The sequence below is a fragment of the Zosterops lateralis genome, assembly GCF_965231275.1.
Source record: "Zosterops lateralis genome assembly, chromosome: 17".
Lineage (NCBI taxonomy): Eukaryota > Metazoa > Chordata > Aves > Passeriformes > Zosteropidae > Zosterops > Zosterops lateralis.
This window is the reverse complement of record NC_139777.1, coordinates 12533422-12547602: the sequence shown is the minus strand read 5'-3', so window position 1 is coordinate 12547602 and position 14181 is coordinate 12533422. Positions and strand designations below refer to the sequence as shown.

General features: G+C 49.3%; 2 protein-coding genes across 5 annotated transcripts in view; one reads left to right on the top strand and one right to left on the bottom strand.

Annotated features, from left to right (window-relative positions):
• Window positions 1–676: 676 nt before the first annotated feature.
• Window positions 677–8013, top strand: PRKAB1 (protein kinase AMP-activated non-catalytic subunit beta 1). 3 transcript variants are annotated; one of them, XM_083873826.1, is made up of 8 exons: window positions 677–697; window positions 1944–2118; window positions 2514–2680; window positions 3591–3684; window positions 4384–4498; window positions 5693–5826; window positions 6315–6383; window positions 6468–8013. In XM_083873826.1, exons 2-8 carry the CDS (start codon window positions 1954–1956, stop codon window positions 6543–6545), a joined length of 822 nt encoding a protein of 273 aa, XP_083729952.1. In that variant the 5' UTR covers window positions 677–697; window positions 1944–1953; the 3' UTR covers window positions 6546–8013. The 3 variants fall into 3 exon arrangements, with proteins under 3 accessions (XP_083729952.1, XP_083729950.1, XP_083729951.1); XM_083873824.1 differs by lacking the exon at window positions 677–697 and adding an exon at window positions 1042–1076; XM_083873825.1 differs by lacking the exon at window positions 677–697 and adding an exon at window positions 1313–1498.
• A 2403-nt stretch (window positions 8014–10416) lies between these two features.
• The window catches only part of CIT (citron rho-interacting serine/threonine kinase), a gene marked incomplete at its 5' end in the record, with an annotated part of 67535 nt that continues 63770 nt past the window's right edge, over window positions 10417–14181 (bottom strand). For both annotated transcript variants that reach the window (XM_083873573.1, XM_083873574.1), the window contains 3 exons: window positions 10417–12410; window positions 12876–13179; window positions 13982–14176. In XM_083873573.1, the coding sequence (XP_083729699.1) occupies window positions 12387–12410; window positions 12876–13179; window positions 13982–14176 (523 nt within the window). In that variant the 3' untranslated portion in view covers window positions 10417–12386. The remainder of the gene's footprint in view (window positions 12411–12875; window positions 13180–13981; window positions 14177–14181) is intronic.

Here is a 14181-nt window from a genome sequence, read left to right as displayed (position 1 = left end):
ACCCTGCAGTTTGTTACCACTCTGTAGTTCTTAGAAGAAAAACAAAACAAAACAACAACAAACACCAACAACACCCCAACATTTCAAAGGCCAGCCCCCAGATGAAGGTACCATGGCCTGTAGTGGGTCTATGTGGCTGCTGTGCAGATCATCACAATGGTCCTGGATGGGCAAGTGATGGGCAATACACAGTACCCTGTACTGCAAACTGTGCTGGCCAAGGAAACTGGGGACAACAAAACAACCGGGGCTGGAGACAAGGAATTGAGGATCACTAAGCTGGGTGAAATGCCAAAATAACAGCAGCTGCATTTTCTAGCAGAGGCTGCTGTGCAGGGCTGGGGAAGAGCTGCCTGCACACATTGCCCTGGCAGCCCCTGGCAGCATGTCCTGGCAGGGACAAAAGTTCGACCCCCAAAGGAAAAAAGGAACAGCTGTTCCCCAAAACACAGCAGGAGCTGCACTGGAACAGCCATCCCGGCAGAATTCTTCCCACTTTGTTAGTGTGTAGATACTTCCATTTGGTAGGAATCCGTCTGTAAAAGTGCAGGTTGCTTCTATTTGTACTGAAAAAAAAAGCAATTAACCCGCCAAGAGAACGGTGACACACCTGCAGGCCTCAGCTCTGCGGCTGCGAGGAAAGTGGAAGAAAAAACCAGCAACAGCTGGGGGAGAGCCAAGGGTAAAACCAGACAGTGTAAGTGGTAACGCTTTGAGAAATGTAGCAGCGTAATTTCATTTGGGAAACATGTATCAGTTTTGAGGACTTGGTCTCCCATCTGCGCTCCCTCAGACGCCAGAGGTGAGGGCTTCAGCCGCTCTGACCCGACACGCCATTGCCCGGGGCTCCCACACCGCCCTCAGCACTGCCCGGGCCACGGCGGCACCAGCGCGGGGCTGAGGAGGCGCGGGGGGCCCAAAGCATGGAGCAAGGCATGGAGCCCTCCATGGAGGCCGGCGGGGAGGCCGGGGCAGCCCGGAACGGCCGCGCTGGGCTCGGTTCCCCCCGGCGGGAGCGGGAGCGGCCCAGCGGAAGCGGAAGCGCGGCGGCGGCGGCGGCGGGAGCGCGGCGGGCGGTGGGTGCCGGTGCCGGGCCCGGGCCCGGCGGGGCCGGGGTCCGGGGCTGTCGGGCCAGGCTGTGTTCCCCGTGCCCCGCGGAGGTCCCGGTGCGAGGGCTGCGCGCCCGGGGGTCTCTGCCGTGCGCATCCCCGCGCGGCTGTGGGGCGGCAGCGGGGCTGGGGCTCTGCGGGCGCTGCCGCTCCCAGAGGAAAGCGGGGACTGAGGGAGCGGCCGTAGGGCTGAGGTGTCTCCAGGGAACGGTCACAGCCCCGAGGCTGCCAGAGCTCCAGGAGCGTATGGACACCGCTCTCAGGCGCTGGGCGGGAGCGCTGGGTGTCTGTGCAGGGCCAGGGTGGTCCCTGTGGGTCTCTCCAGCTCAGGACGTTCTGTGGTTCTTTGTTTAGAATCCCCTTGAGCTGCTCTCAGCAGCCTCAGCAGGGTGAGATAACATGGTTCTAGTGAAGTCACATTTCACGTAGGCTGCTTTTGGAGCGTTCTGACAGAAAGTCCCCCCGGTGTAGCAGCTGGCGAGGCCAGCGCTGTGTGCGCGGGGAGGCAGAAGGGTAAAGGCCTGGCTGAGGGCTCGGGCAGACACAAGAGCTTCGTGCTGTGTGCCAGGGACCTGCTGGGTCAGCTTCTGGAGTGGCCGAGTCTGCTACAGGTGCTCGTCTATAGAATTGTAGCACATTGTCAGGAGTAGCTAAAAACTGTCATTTAGTGCCTTTGTTCAGAGTGTGCTATCACTTTACAAGGGGTTAATCAAGTTCCTGAGGCTATTCAACTCAAAAACACAGCCCAAGGCTAGTGATGAGTTTCCTTTCGTGCCTGCTGGTGTTCCAGCTGCGGGAGTTCGTGTGCTGATCTGGCTCTCCCTGCTCTTTCAGATCCACAGAAATGGGGAACACGAGCAGCGAGCGGGCGGGGCTGGAGCGCCACGGGCACAAAGGCGCCCGCGGGGACAGCTCGGGAGGAGCCATCGGCACCAAAGAGGGGGACAGACCAAAGATCCTCATGGACAGTCCCGAGGATGCAGACCTGTTCCATTCAGAGGAAATGAAGGTATTGCTGCTCCCAGCGTTGCTTGTTTGGAATGCTCTGGGGCTGTTTGCAGCCCGCAGGGATTTTGTCATTGAGTTTACACAATCCCTCTTCCTTCCTATGCCAAGGAGAGGGTGAATTGGTGTTTAAGCAGGTATAACTGAGGCTGGAGGGAGAGGCATTATTTTGCCTTCCACTCTTCCTGCAAATTTGGAAGGCCTTAACACCTTTGCAGAATTTGTGCAAATGAATTTGTGAACAGAATATACAGCTGCAGCCTGTGTTCTGGATCTGACAAACTGCTCGTAGCAGACTTAGAGAATCGTGCTTGAGGGCAAAAATAGTGTTCAGTGCAACACAGGGTGTCTGAGTCTGCCAGGAAAGAACCTTTTTTGATTGAGACATTGTGCTTGTAGGCTCCTTTGGAGAAAGAGGAGTTTCTAGCTTGGCAGCAAGATCTGGAAGTGAATGATAAGACCCCCACTCAAGCTCGGCCAACAGTGTTCCGCTGGACTGGAGGAGGGAAAGAAGTTTATTTATCAGGGTCTTTCAACAACTGGAGTAAAATTCCTCTGACAAGGAGGTAATGAAGTGCTGCTGCAGTTCTCCACGGGCTGGGAGTGCTCAGTGCCATGAGGGAGGTGCTCAGCTAAGAGATGGGATTGTGCTTGACTACTGTCCTGCTGCTCTCCTCGAGCCCTTGATGACAATCTGACTTTTCCATTCTTGAATGGCACAGGGTGGGAGCTGAGCTGTGTGTCAGTTCACTGGGCACAACACACAGAGAACCCCCAACAGTCCCTGCTGTGCAGTCTGGGCCTGGAGCAGGGCTGGGCTGGGGGAAGGGGAGCTGTTCTAGCACAGTGTCTCTGATTACACATCCTTGCCATGTCAGTGGCTTTTGCTCAGCTCAGAGGGTCCAAAGACTGTGGCCTCTTGGAACAGCATCAAGTGTTTCTCAGCTTTTTTCGAGATGCTGGTAAAGCCTTCTGCAGAATCAGGGAGTTCACAGCCCAAGGAGTATGGAAATTGCCAAGCAGCAGCTATTCAGACCCAAAGTAACCCAGAAGTATTGAGTTGCTGCTTTTATCTGCTCATTGTTCATTTATTTCATGGGCATTTGGGAAATGCAATTTATGATGGCAAATACTTAAAGGCAAGGAAATATGAGAAAGCTGATCTTGTTCCATCAGCAGATAAATGAGGTCTCATGTGCTAACAAGTAACATGAAGATGTGAGAGTGACTTTACAAAAGCTCAGTGCCAGTTACAGGATATCAGGAGTGTGGGGGGACTCACTGTTGCAGAGGAAATTATCATGAGCATTACTCATAATTAGATTCTTTACCTTTGGATTGCATCAGAGATTCTCTGCCTTTTTTAAGGTTTTGCATGGAGGAGGCTTGTGCTCTGTGTCACAGTGTGTGTCACAGTTTAGAGACAAAGGTACTGTTCAGAATATTGCAGAGCTGACTGTTTGTCTTAAATTCCAGTCACAATAACTTTGTGGCAATCCTGGACCTGCCAGAAGGAGAGCACCAGTACAAGTTCCTCGTGGATGGGCAGTGGACACACGATCCTGCAGAGGTAATGTTGGCTTTGAGTCTCTGTTTATTGATTGAGGCATCTGAACAGGAGAAAGGGGCTCTTCAGGCTGGTGAGGAAGAGGTTCCTGATGTCTGCTGGCCTGGGTGGCAGCATCAGCCTGAGCTCAGAGGGCAGGAGATGCAACGAGGGCCAAGATCTCTTGGCCATTGGTTTATAAGTGATGGCAGGCTTTTCTTGTGCAGTGCCAAACTGCCTTTTAGAGCATTGTAGCACTGCTAGCAGCCCAGAGCTCTCTGTGCCTTCCTGGCTCTCTGTGCCAGCATTGCTGCTCAAGATCTTTTCATAGGCCAATAATTGTGCCAAAATCTACCAAGCCTATTTTTCCTCTGCTATAAAATGAGCTTTATTTTAACCCCAGCCTGCCCAGCAGTTCCACATGTTCTTAAGAACTCAATGTCCAGAGCTGGTGTCACAAGTAACTCCAGCCCAGACCTGAGCCCTGCCTTGTCTGGAGCCCTGTGGGCTTGGCAGGTTCAGCTGGAATTTTCCCCTCCTAGCCATTAAAATCTTGCACTTCCTCTTACCCTAACCCTCACTGAGCTCTTCTCATATCCAGGTCTGTCATATTTCAAAGGTAATGTACCTCATTCTTGATAGTGCTGATTGTGTAGTTCTGAGAACCTATTAGTCCCGCAGGCTTTTTTTTTATTCTGATTTTTCTGTCTTGTCTCTTGCCAGCCAGTAGTAACCAGCCAGCTGGGTACTATCAACAACATCATCCAGGTGAAGAAAACTGACTTTGAAGTTTTCGATGCTTTGATGGTGGACTCCCAAAAGAGTTCAGACATGTCTGGTATGACCTTACTGGAAACTTCATGTCACACTTTTTAGAGCTGTTAAGAAATTTCATTTTCCCTTTTTGTCTGAGTTAAAGCTCCAGCAGAGATTAATCTCCACTTGTGTCAGGCCCTGTGGATGTGTGCATGAACCACAGATGGCCAAAGCAAGAAAGTGGAATGCACAGAGGAGGAAGCCTATGACAAACCAACACAGATCTGATGGGGAGGAAGTCCTGGGTGCTTACTAACTGTTTGCTTGCCCCTGCTATGTGCAGTGGCTGGGTTTAGGGCAGTCATTGGTGGATCAGTCTCTGCTTTGCCACATCAAACCAACGTTGACAGCCTACACTGCTCCTAATTCAGTCTTCCTCTGCTGAGGAGGTGGCTGAGGGGCTCAGAAGTTGCACTTTGGGTCCATCTCAATGCTAATACAGGCTTGTGAGTATCCTCACAGTGTAGCATAAGTTACCTATCTAAGAATAATACAGAAATGCAATTTTTGCCTTAAGTTTCATGTTGTAGTGTAACAGGAGAGAGGTGGGATTCAGCTTGAGCCGTGTGTGAGGTCAGCCCTGCCCTGTAGGTTACTGAGCTCTGTAGGGATGGAGGCTATGGCTGGAGCAGTACCTCTCACCCTCCTGCAGGAGACCTTTGAACCTGAGGCAGGAGGTGTGTCTGGGTGTGTTTTGCTTTGTGCAACCTTGCCCTGGATGAAGCCTTTTTGGAGAAAGTGTTACTTGTGGGGCAAGCCAGGAGGAGATTCTATTAGATGTCTTCCCCCACAGGCCGCAGCAGTGTTTCCTTTCCCTGATTAGACTTTGAAGGGCTCTTTCCACAGCCCAGTCTGCAGGGGGGAGCAGTTGCCTTTCACAGGTGCATCCCATGTTTGTGTACCTCCCCTGGGGGGAACCTTGCAGGGCAGCCTGTACTGTGGGGTGTTTGCAGAAGTGCTGGGCAGAGGTGACAGAGAAGTTCTGAAGTGCAGTTGTGACCCCAAAACTCTCCCGCCCAGAACCTCACAGCTCCTTCCAAGTCAGACTTTGGGCACCTGAAATCCCCTCTTGGGCAGTGACTGATCCTCTGGCACTGCACCAACTGCTGCAGTTGTTGTATTAAGTGCCATTGATCCCTTTAGGCTGCATGTACCTATAAAGAGCAGATGTTCTTACAAAGTATTTAGGATTAAATATTTACCATGTCTCTGGCAGAGCTGTCCAGTTCACCCCCAGGACCGTACCACCAGGAGCCCTATGTCTGCAAGGCAGAAGAACGCTTTAAATCTCCACCCATTCTCCCCCCACACCTGTTGCAGGTCATCCTGAACAAGGACACAGGCATTTCTGTGAGTATATCACTTTGGTTTGTTAAATAATGCCCTTGAGGGTGGGAACAGATGGGGGGAAAAATCTGGATACAGGCAGGGGACAGCTTAGGAAAAACCTTAGGATAAGTTATTTTGTTGGTAAGTTCCTTATTATGTATGTCCAGATGGATTCATCTAAGTAAATCTATTTTTCTAGTTGACTGTCTTTAAAATGGAAAACTAGATTGCTGTTTTCCTTCCAAAACCTTAGTCTTGTCAACTGTTAAGACACAAGAAGCACATAAGGGACAATCACAGTCTGGTTCATAGTCCTGGTGAGGATGCAGAGGGTTTTACCCAGAGGGACCTGGGGTGGTTCTGAAATAGTGACAGTGTTTGTGATAGCCTCTGTGGGCAGCAGTGATGTACTGGGGCTATGGCTAGTCACAGGTGCTGTTTGTCACCCCTCAGCCGTGAGGAGTGAACTGTGACTTCTGTCACTGTCACACTGTCCCTCTTCTCTGCAGTGTGACCCCGCTCTGCTCCCTGAGCCCAACCACGTCATGTTGAACCACCTGTATGCACTTTCCATCAAGGTGAGAGGCTGGGGCATGTCCTGCTCAGGGCCAGCCTGGGTGTCTGACCATGGCACATGCTCACTTGTTTTCCCTTCCCTGTAGGATGGAGTGATGGTGCTCAGTGCTACACACCGTTACAAGAAGAAATACGTCACCACTTTGCTGTACAAGCCAATATGAGCATCACACTCATTTGTGACCAACTGTTCTGGGCTAGTGCAGTCTCAGAAAACATGCTTCACTTAACCAAATGTACTTCTGCTCTGTGCTGTAGCAAACGAACTCTGATTTCATATTTTTCCTGAGACTTCCAGGTTCTCCTGTATTTGCCTTATTTTGTTAGCCCCACCTTGGAAGTTCTTGGAAACAGCAGCTTCACAGCAACAACCAGACAGGTGGCAAAGGTGTCAGTGCCCCTTGTCAGCTCAGTTAAAAAACCACCAATTTAATTAGGCTGAATAATGTGAGGGCAGCAACAGATCAAAGAGCTTTAGCTCAGGAGTCTGGGAGTCTACCAGCCCAAAGCCTAGAAAGTTCAAGATTCTTGGGGAATCTGATTGAGCATAACACTCAGCAAAAGCAAGCTCATTACTGCTTCCATCGCTCATCAAACATTATTTCAGTGGCAAGTTCCAAACTTGCCTGGCTGAAGTAAGTGTGAATATTGATGATCATTTTGTAGCAGCCTTTTCTGGGCAGAATCAGCAACATAATCACTACAAGTTCGTTATTATTTTACGGTAGAGTGGGGTGCACTGTTTCTACTGTGAATAGCTCTGTAGTTTTTTCTCTTCATGAGAACTGAAATACATCTTTTCCCCTGTGGAATTTCTGGTAAAGACAATTGTTTTTAATGGCTGGATTTTTCTGTAAAATGTAAATGTGTCTTGCAGTAATCTGCTTTTGGAAACTGGTTTCTCTTGCTGTCACTGATGAGGACTTCCTTAAGCTGGCAGAGGTGGCTGGAAGGGAATGGATGGATACAGTTTAGGGATGAATTCCTCAGTAACAGCCTGAAGGTGACTGTAAGTCTCCTGTGTCCAGTGGCCAAACTTCCCTCAGTGTCAGCAGTTGCAGAGTGCTGGATGCAGCAGCACCACAGCCCTCTGTGCCCAGGGCTGGAGCTGGGCAACTTTTTATTCTGCTTCTGTTTTCTGTGATTCTAGTAATACCAGGCTGCCTGTCCTTGGTGTTGACAGCCTGTTTTATCCCAAAACAAATGCAACATTAATGCAAACCTGCTGCCAGTGTGCCCCGGGCCTGCCTAGGAGGAGCCAGTGCAGGAGGGGCCCTTCCCTGGCTTGTTTTGGTGCCTGGGGCACCGTGACTGTGCCAATGATAACCAGCCCCGTCCCACTGTGAGGGAAAGCACTTTGCACAAGTCTGAGAGGAGTCTGAGAGGGGAGAGAGCTGCAGCAGCCAGCATGGAGTGGAGAGAACCACAGTGGGAGGGTGCTTTGCCATCCTGGGGTCTGTTCACCAGCCTTGTTGCAATATCTTCAGTAGCTGAGTAGATCTGGGTCTAGTGCAATGGTTTTCTCTGAAAACTCTTTCTTCATTCTGTGCTATGGATAGTATTTGGTATTCTGAACTACAGAATTGCTTGTTTTCAACCTCTTTAGAAACAAATAAAACATTTTCAAGAGAAGTGGGTGACTTGTGTTGTTATTACCCTTCCATCTGTGGTAACCTGGCCTTCAATGATTTATTTTGTTGTTACACATGATTTCTTGATTGCAGTTTTATGCCTTGGTGGGTTTTTGGTGGGTACAAATTTTTCCTTCAGTGATGCAGGTTGAAACACTTTCTCCTCTTGCACTCAGTCAGTGAAGAAGACCAAGGTGTTCATCTTTGTGACATAAAACAAGTTTAGAGGAAGGACAAGAGGCCAATTAGTTAAAAGCTCCAGAACAGAGCTGGAAAGCTTGGGATGGGCCTTGAGCCTCCATCAGTTTCTCTTTGTTGCAGCAGCCACTACAAGCAGACCTTTTTCCCCAAGTGTTTGTCCTCACCAGGGTGACACTCTGGGGTCAGGTCCAGCTGTGTGAGGAGACAGTCTGTGCCTCTGCAGTGTCCAGTAACTCCAGGGAATGCCAAGGCTGTGGGATGTGTGGTCAGTGCTGGTACCTGTGAGGCACTCCATGTCCTTCATCAGTACATCAGGTATGGTGGAACCACAGGACAGGAACAATTACTGTGTAGAAAGCTTGAGGTTTTTTAATTTTGATTTTGGGTTTGTAGCCCTCAGCTGGCAGAGGGCTCAGTACAGGGACTGCAGCTACCACTGCACCATCAGCTTTTGCAGCCCTAGAAGGTTGGGAGGGCCAGGGGGGAGCCCAGGGTGGGGGCCCAGGCTGTGTGAGGACTTGCAGGAGTGGCCCTGGCTCTGTTCCACCCTTCTCTGCCCATGGGTGACCAAGCCCAGCTGCCCCCAGGCCTCTCCAGCCACGAGCAGCAGGTAATGGAGGTGACCTGTTCCCTGGCACCTGTGGCCTCAACTGACAGTCCCAGGAGCCACAGATTTCCTCAGGTAAGCCACTGCCACCCTCAGCCCCCCACATCCCTTTCTCTTAAGCAGGACGGTGGATGAGGGAGAGGGAAGCTGCTTGGTTTGGTTTTTGCTGGGGGATGGGCTTTGGGGTGTTTTATTGGGTTTTTTTGCTAGGTCCTTTTCTGCTTGACAGGTCAATGAATTAATTAATCACTCTGTGTTCCCTTATTGCAAAGGGATGAATCAAATCCCTCCAAAGGCAAAAGCTGGATCAAGAGTTGGATTTATTAGCTCACTTACATTCCCCACCCACAGCTCACAGTCTGTGCTGTTATGTTTATTCTTGGCTGTTGCTAGGAGAGCACATTTTTTAAAGGTAGATGCAGACACTTTTGTTACAGTCACTTTTGGGGACCCTGGAGTAAACCAGTACAGGAATAACAAGATCTCGCTGCCCTCCCCAACCCCCTGAATTTCAGCACAGCATGTGGAGGTCAAGCGGACATGGAGCTGTGCAGGGTTCTTGGGAATCAAAAAGCTTAATAAATAATTTTTGTTTTTACTCCACCAGTTTCTGGATTAATTTAGTTTTGTTACAATTCGGATCATGCATCATAGGACTGCAACAATGAGCTTTGAATAAGTATTGTTTGTGCACAGTAAAAGAAATAAAGGAACATTGAACAAGTCAGCATTTCATCATATACATCATAGTAGGCACAATAGATAAATCAAGCAGCTCGGGGTTGATGAAGAGCATTTTCATGGAGAATGTCATGTAGACCAGAACGTAAGAGGAACCATTGGTAACCCACCCCCACAGCCTCCAACAAGCCCTTTCTCAGGGCTGAGGGGGTGGGTACGTGCACAGAACCAAAAACACTCAACAGTAGGATGACAAATTAAGTTACTGTAGGCAGCAGTGTGAATATTAAAAACCTCTTCCTGTGAAAGAATACTTCAGACCCTGTAAAAACTAGTTCAGTTAAAAATAGATGTATTTACATTTAAGTCTGATCTAGCAAGTTTTCCCAGCAGGTGTATGTTGAGCTGTACAGTAACTGCAGGTTGTACTCAATCTGACTGGATTTGTGAATGGTCTTTTTTTAAAGTTGCAGCTATTAGGCCTTAAGCACCAGCATGTTACAGCAGTGGGATGAGGAACTGCCTCCCTCTGCTTTGCTCCCAGTACACTGCTGGGATAAGTCCCAAACCTTTCATTAGATCACACTGTTGTTAATTAAGATGCCTTTTTTCCAGTTCAAGATGTGTGGGGTCATTTGCCAGGGCAAGACTGTTTTCCCAGATACTCTCAGGTGCTTCCCCTCTGCCCATCTCATGGGTGAGGCAGGATTGAGCTGGAGGTGCTTGCAGTGACTGCTGCTCTGGTGAAGTACCTGGATAAATGCACCTGGGTTAGTGCATGTGGACATGCTTGGGGTTCATTCAGGGAATGAATGACAAGTATTAAATGCTAAATATTGCCAGAGTTTGCTCTTGGGTCAGCTGTGACACCTAGGATTCCCCAGCCCCAGAGCCAGGAGTGGGGCAGGAGGGGCAGGGGCACTCTAGAGAGAAGGAAGCCGTCATTTCACCATGCCAGTCAAGATAGTTATTTGTTTTATTTGGTTATTGTTCAACAACAAAGTTCAATACTTTCCAGGTGGAGCTTTGAACTGTCCCTCTGGTTCCCTCCCTTGTCAATAATAAAAAGGTAATGAAGAAAAATCCTGTACTTTTAGAGACCTAAAACCTCATTTATGCTAACAAGCTTCAATTGCAATTTAATGTTACAATATTTCTTCATGGGAGCGAGGAGGACTGAGGCGAGGCCCCTCCAGTGTCTGAAGATGGCTGTCCACAACCACCAGTAAAACAAAAAGCTAGTGTTGAAAAACACACAGTTTACAATAAAAAAGTAGAAACCGATTCAATTCCCTTTTGTTACGAATATAAAGTTTCTTGTAAATATGTACAGTCCTTTGAGCTATTTCTATAGCAGGAAGCATTTCACGAACAAGACACAAGATATATACTTTCAGGACTCAACAAGCCCATTTCTGAGGTCTTGAAGATCTTCCATGAGATGCAAAGATTTAAAGACTGATCTCAGTGACCTTTCAATATATTCAGACCGGGAGACAAAAACTTTCAGCAAATTTCCTGCCAAATCATCTGACTGAAAATAACCCAACAGACAAGAGAACAGAATACAATATTCATGAAACTCGCCAAAGGACACTGACAAGGCATTGGAATTTTGATGGGTTTCTAGAACAGGTTAGCACAGGCTTGCAAGGGACTAGCAGAAGTTTAAGTGTGGCTCCAAGGGAAGATTGGATGCAGTTTTGCTCTTTCCAGTTGTAAAGAACATGGTTGTTCACTTAGAATGTTGCTATTGCAGAGTGAATGGTCAAAACCTGTTTTGAAAATCATTTGCTCTCTGCTTCATGTTCACAGCAAAAGAGAATAGGAAGCAATAAAAGGCTCGAGGTCAGACACGGGGAAGCGAAGGTGTGTCAGCAACTGCCAAAGCTGCTCCCTGCGGGCGTCCTGTGCCAAGACACCGCATCTGATTGCACCACAAGCTACAGGGGAGGAGCCAGCCCGGGCTGCTCCCCCTGGGGAGCTTGAGGGTGGCAGGACTCACTGCTGAAGAGACCATGTCCAGTGTTGAGAGGAGAACACAAGTGTGACTGTAATTCTTGTCATAGAATAAGGCGTGTTAACTCTTCGGTGTCAAATTTCCAGAGTAATTAACGGCTATTTTGCAGCGTGATCTAAAGGTTTCAGTTAATTTACAAGTGAGGTACAATACACTACTCAGCAAAGCAACCTAAAAGGAGAGAGCCAGTGATGGTGCAGCAGCATGCAGTGAACTGTCATGCAGAAGACCTGGATAAAGTCTTACAACCTAGTAGCTTATAGGTAATGCACTTTGTCTCAGGGCCGGGCAGGGGGGTTGGTTAAAGCAGGGTTCTTCCCTCCCCATCAGAGCTGCTCTAAAGCGATTTTAGTGAGAACAAAATAACTTTCAGAAGTGGCAGGTGAACAGGCTAATCAGAAGAGATTTTTCATGTGTTCTGTGGAGAACATCCAACCACAGCTCCTATTGAAAGACTCACTCACCTTGGCCCTTCTGTTTCCAGGCCATCAGGGGCTCCCAGCACGTCCTAGAACTATGACCAACTCTCTGTTAAGGGGTGCTAACCACAGTGATGACCTGGGATAGGACACAAGTCCCATTTCTGGGATGAACTACTCGGGACTAAAGTGGATACAAAAAGTTCATGAACTGCTTGAAAGAGTAACAGTAGTACAAAGTGCAAAAACAGGAGTGCAGGAAAGTGCAGAGAAATTAACTGAGCTGCGAACGGTCTTCAAAAGCGTCACGGCTCCCGCTGCGGAGCGAGCTTTGGCCCAGGAATGCTGTTTGGGAACTGGGCTGCAGACAGATGGAGTGCATATACTCAGTATATTTCCTTTTTTTTTCCTGCAGGTCAAGATGAGTGACTTTGTCTAGCTGAGACTTACACTGAAGACTGGTCCCAGACCTGGCAGGGAAATAAAAGGACAAGTTACAAGTCACAGGTGTTTCTCTTCCAGGCACGAGGTGCTGGGAGCAGTACATCACCTGCTGCTCCCACAGAGCCAGGGCTCCTGTCATCCACAAACATGACAAAGGCAGACACTGTCAGCATCACTCTGAGCACAGCAGGCTCCCACGTTCCCTGCTCCAGATATTATTCCCTTTCAAATCCTCTATCACTTGCTAGTAAATGCACCTTTGCTTTCAGCCCATTCTAGTGTCAAGCAGCTTTTGCAGTCCCAGAACCAGCCCAGGGCAGAGAGTAACAGGATCAGTGTATGAAACCATGTGGGCTCTGTTCCAACAGAATTTGAGGAGCAGGGGGGTGAGATTTGATCCTCTCTCGCGCTTTCCAGTGCCACCATCCCCCTCTGGAGTACTACAAACCTCTTCCTGAGAACAGACACATTCTACCAGGCTCCTGACTTACCTTATTGACTTGAGCAAGAGGAGTTCTGGTCCCACTCACAGGCACCCTCCCTCGGCTGGTGTCCTCGAAGAGCCGTCCCGGGGAGCGCTCCCTGCGGGTGCTCAGGAGGCGGCCTGGGGATTTCTCCCTCTCCAGAGGCCGCCCCGGGGACTTGTCCCTGCGCAGCTCCGTGCGGCCCTCGCGGTACCGATGGGGCGTGCTGGGCTCCCGGGGGTGGCTGGGCCCCTCCGGGGGCCCCGGGCTGGAGGCCACGCGCTTGGTGATGTGCTCGTTGTACGTGGGAGGGCCTCTCTTGTTCGGGCTGCTGTCATGGAAAAACAATTGACGCTGAGTGACCTTCCGTTACATTTTCTTTTAGCAAAAAGTGTAACTTTTCCCCCAGCACCCTTCGGGTGAGAAGTATCAGAGACATTTTGGCAGCTGGAGTATCCATCACCTGAGCCACACTGGCAAAGTGCCTTAATGAATTGCTAGTGTAAGTCATGTGTACAGAACAGGGCAGAGAACAACACCTTTTCATACACTCCAGCCATATGCTTTTCCATATAGAAATACACTAAAATTTGATATATGTGTTTTCACACAATCGTCTGTGGCTCAGAGATGTTAAGGCTAGGCTGTGATGAACTACAAGCCTCAATTTCTCAGTGTCCTGTGCAAGCAGTGGCACCATCAGCCCCAGTATTTAATTACCTGTGTATCACACCACAACTTCCCAGCACTATCTCCCTAAGGCAGACTCGCTATTTGATAGAAATGGGTTTTTGTTTTACAGCTTGTAACAGCCAAGCCATATTTAGTGTCACATCAACAGTATCTGAGCTCAAAAATCTTTGAAGCCAGAATTCTACCAGCACAAGATCACAAAACATTTGTGGATATTACCCACATCTCCCTAGAGCTGAAGTTTGTTTTCTTATGGATGTTAAGCCATTAGTGACTCTATTCTAGCATTACAGTAACTGACTGTCACCAGCCTCTAAGAACAGAACAAGGGCATCCTGCCACAGCAGGGGAAAAGACATCAGGAGGGAAGTTTGCTCCTGAGGCACACAGGGACTGTAACACCCCAACACCATCACCGTGACACCCCGATGTCCTCGCACCTGCGTGTGGCAGAGGAGCCTCTGTGGTGCTGCTGCTGCTGCTGCTCATTGTTGGTCTCCTTCACCAGATTGCCCTTACAGCAGATCACCCTTAGCTTGTCCTGGTAGGAGGAGGCCAAGTAGATCGCTCCCGAGGAGATCGCAGGCCCAAGGTACCGCGGGTTCGGGATCTCCAAGTGGGCTCGTGCCGGAGTTCTGGA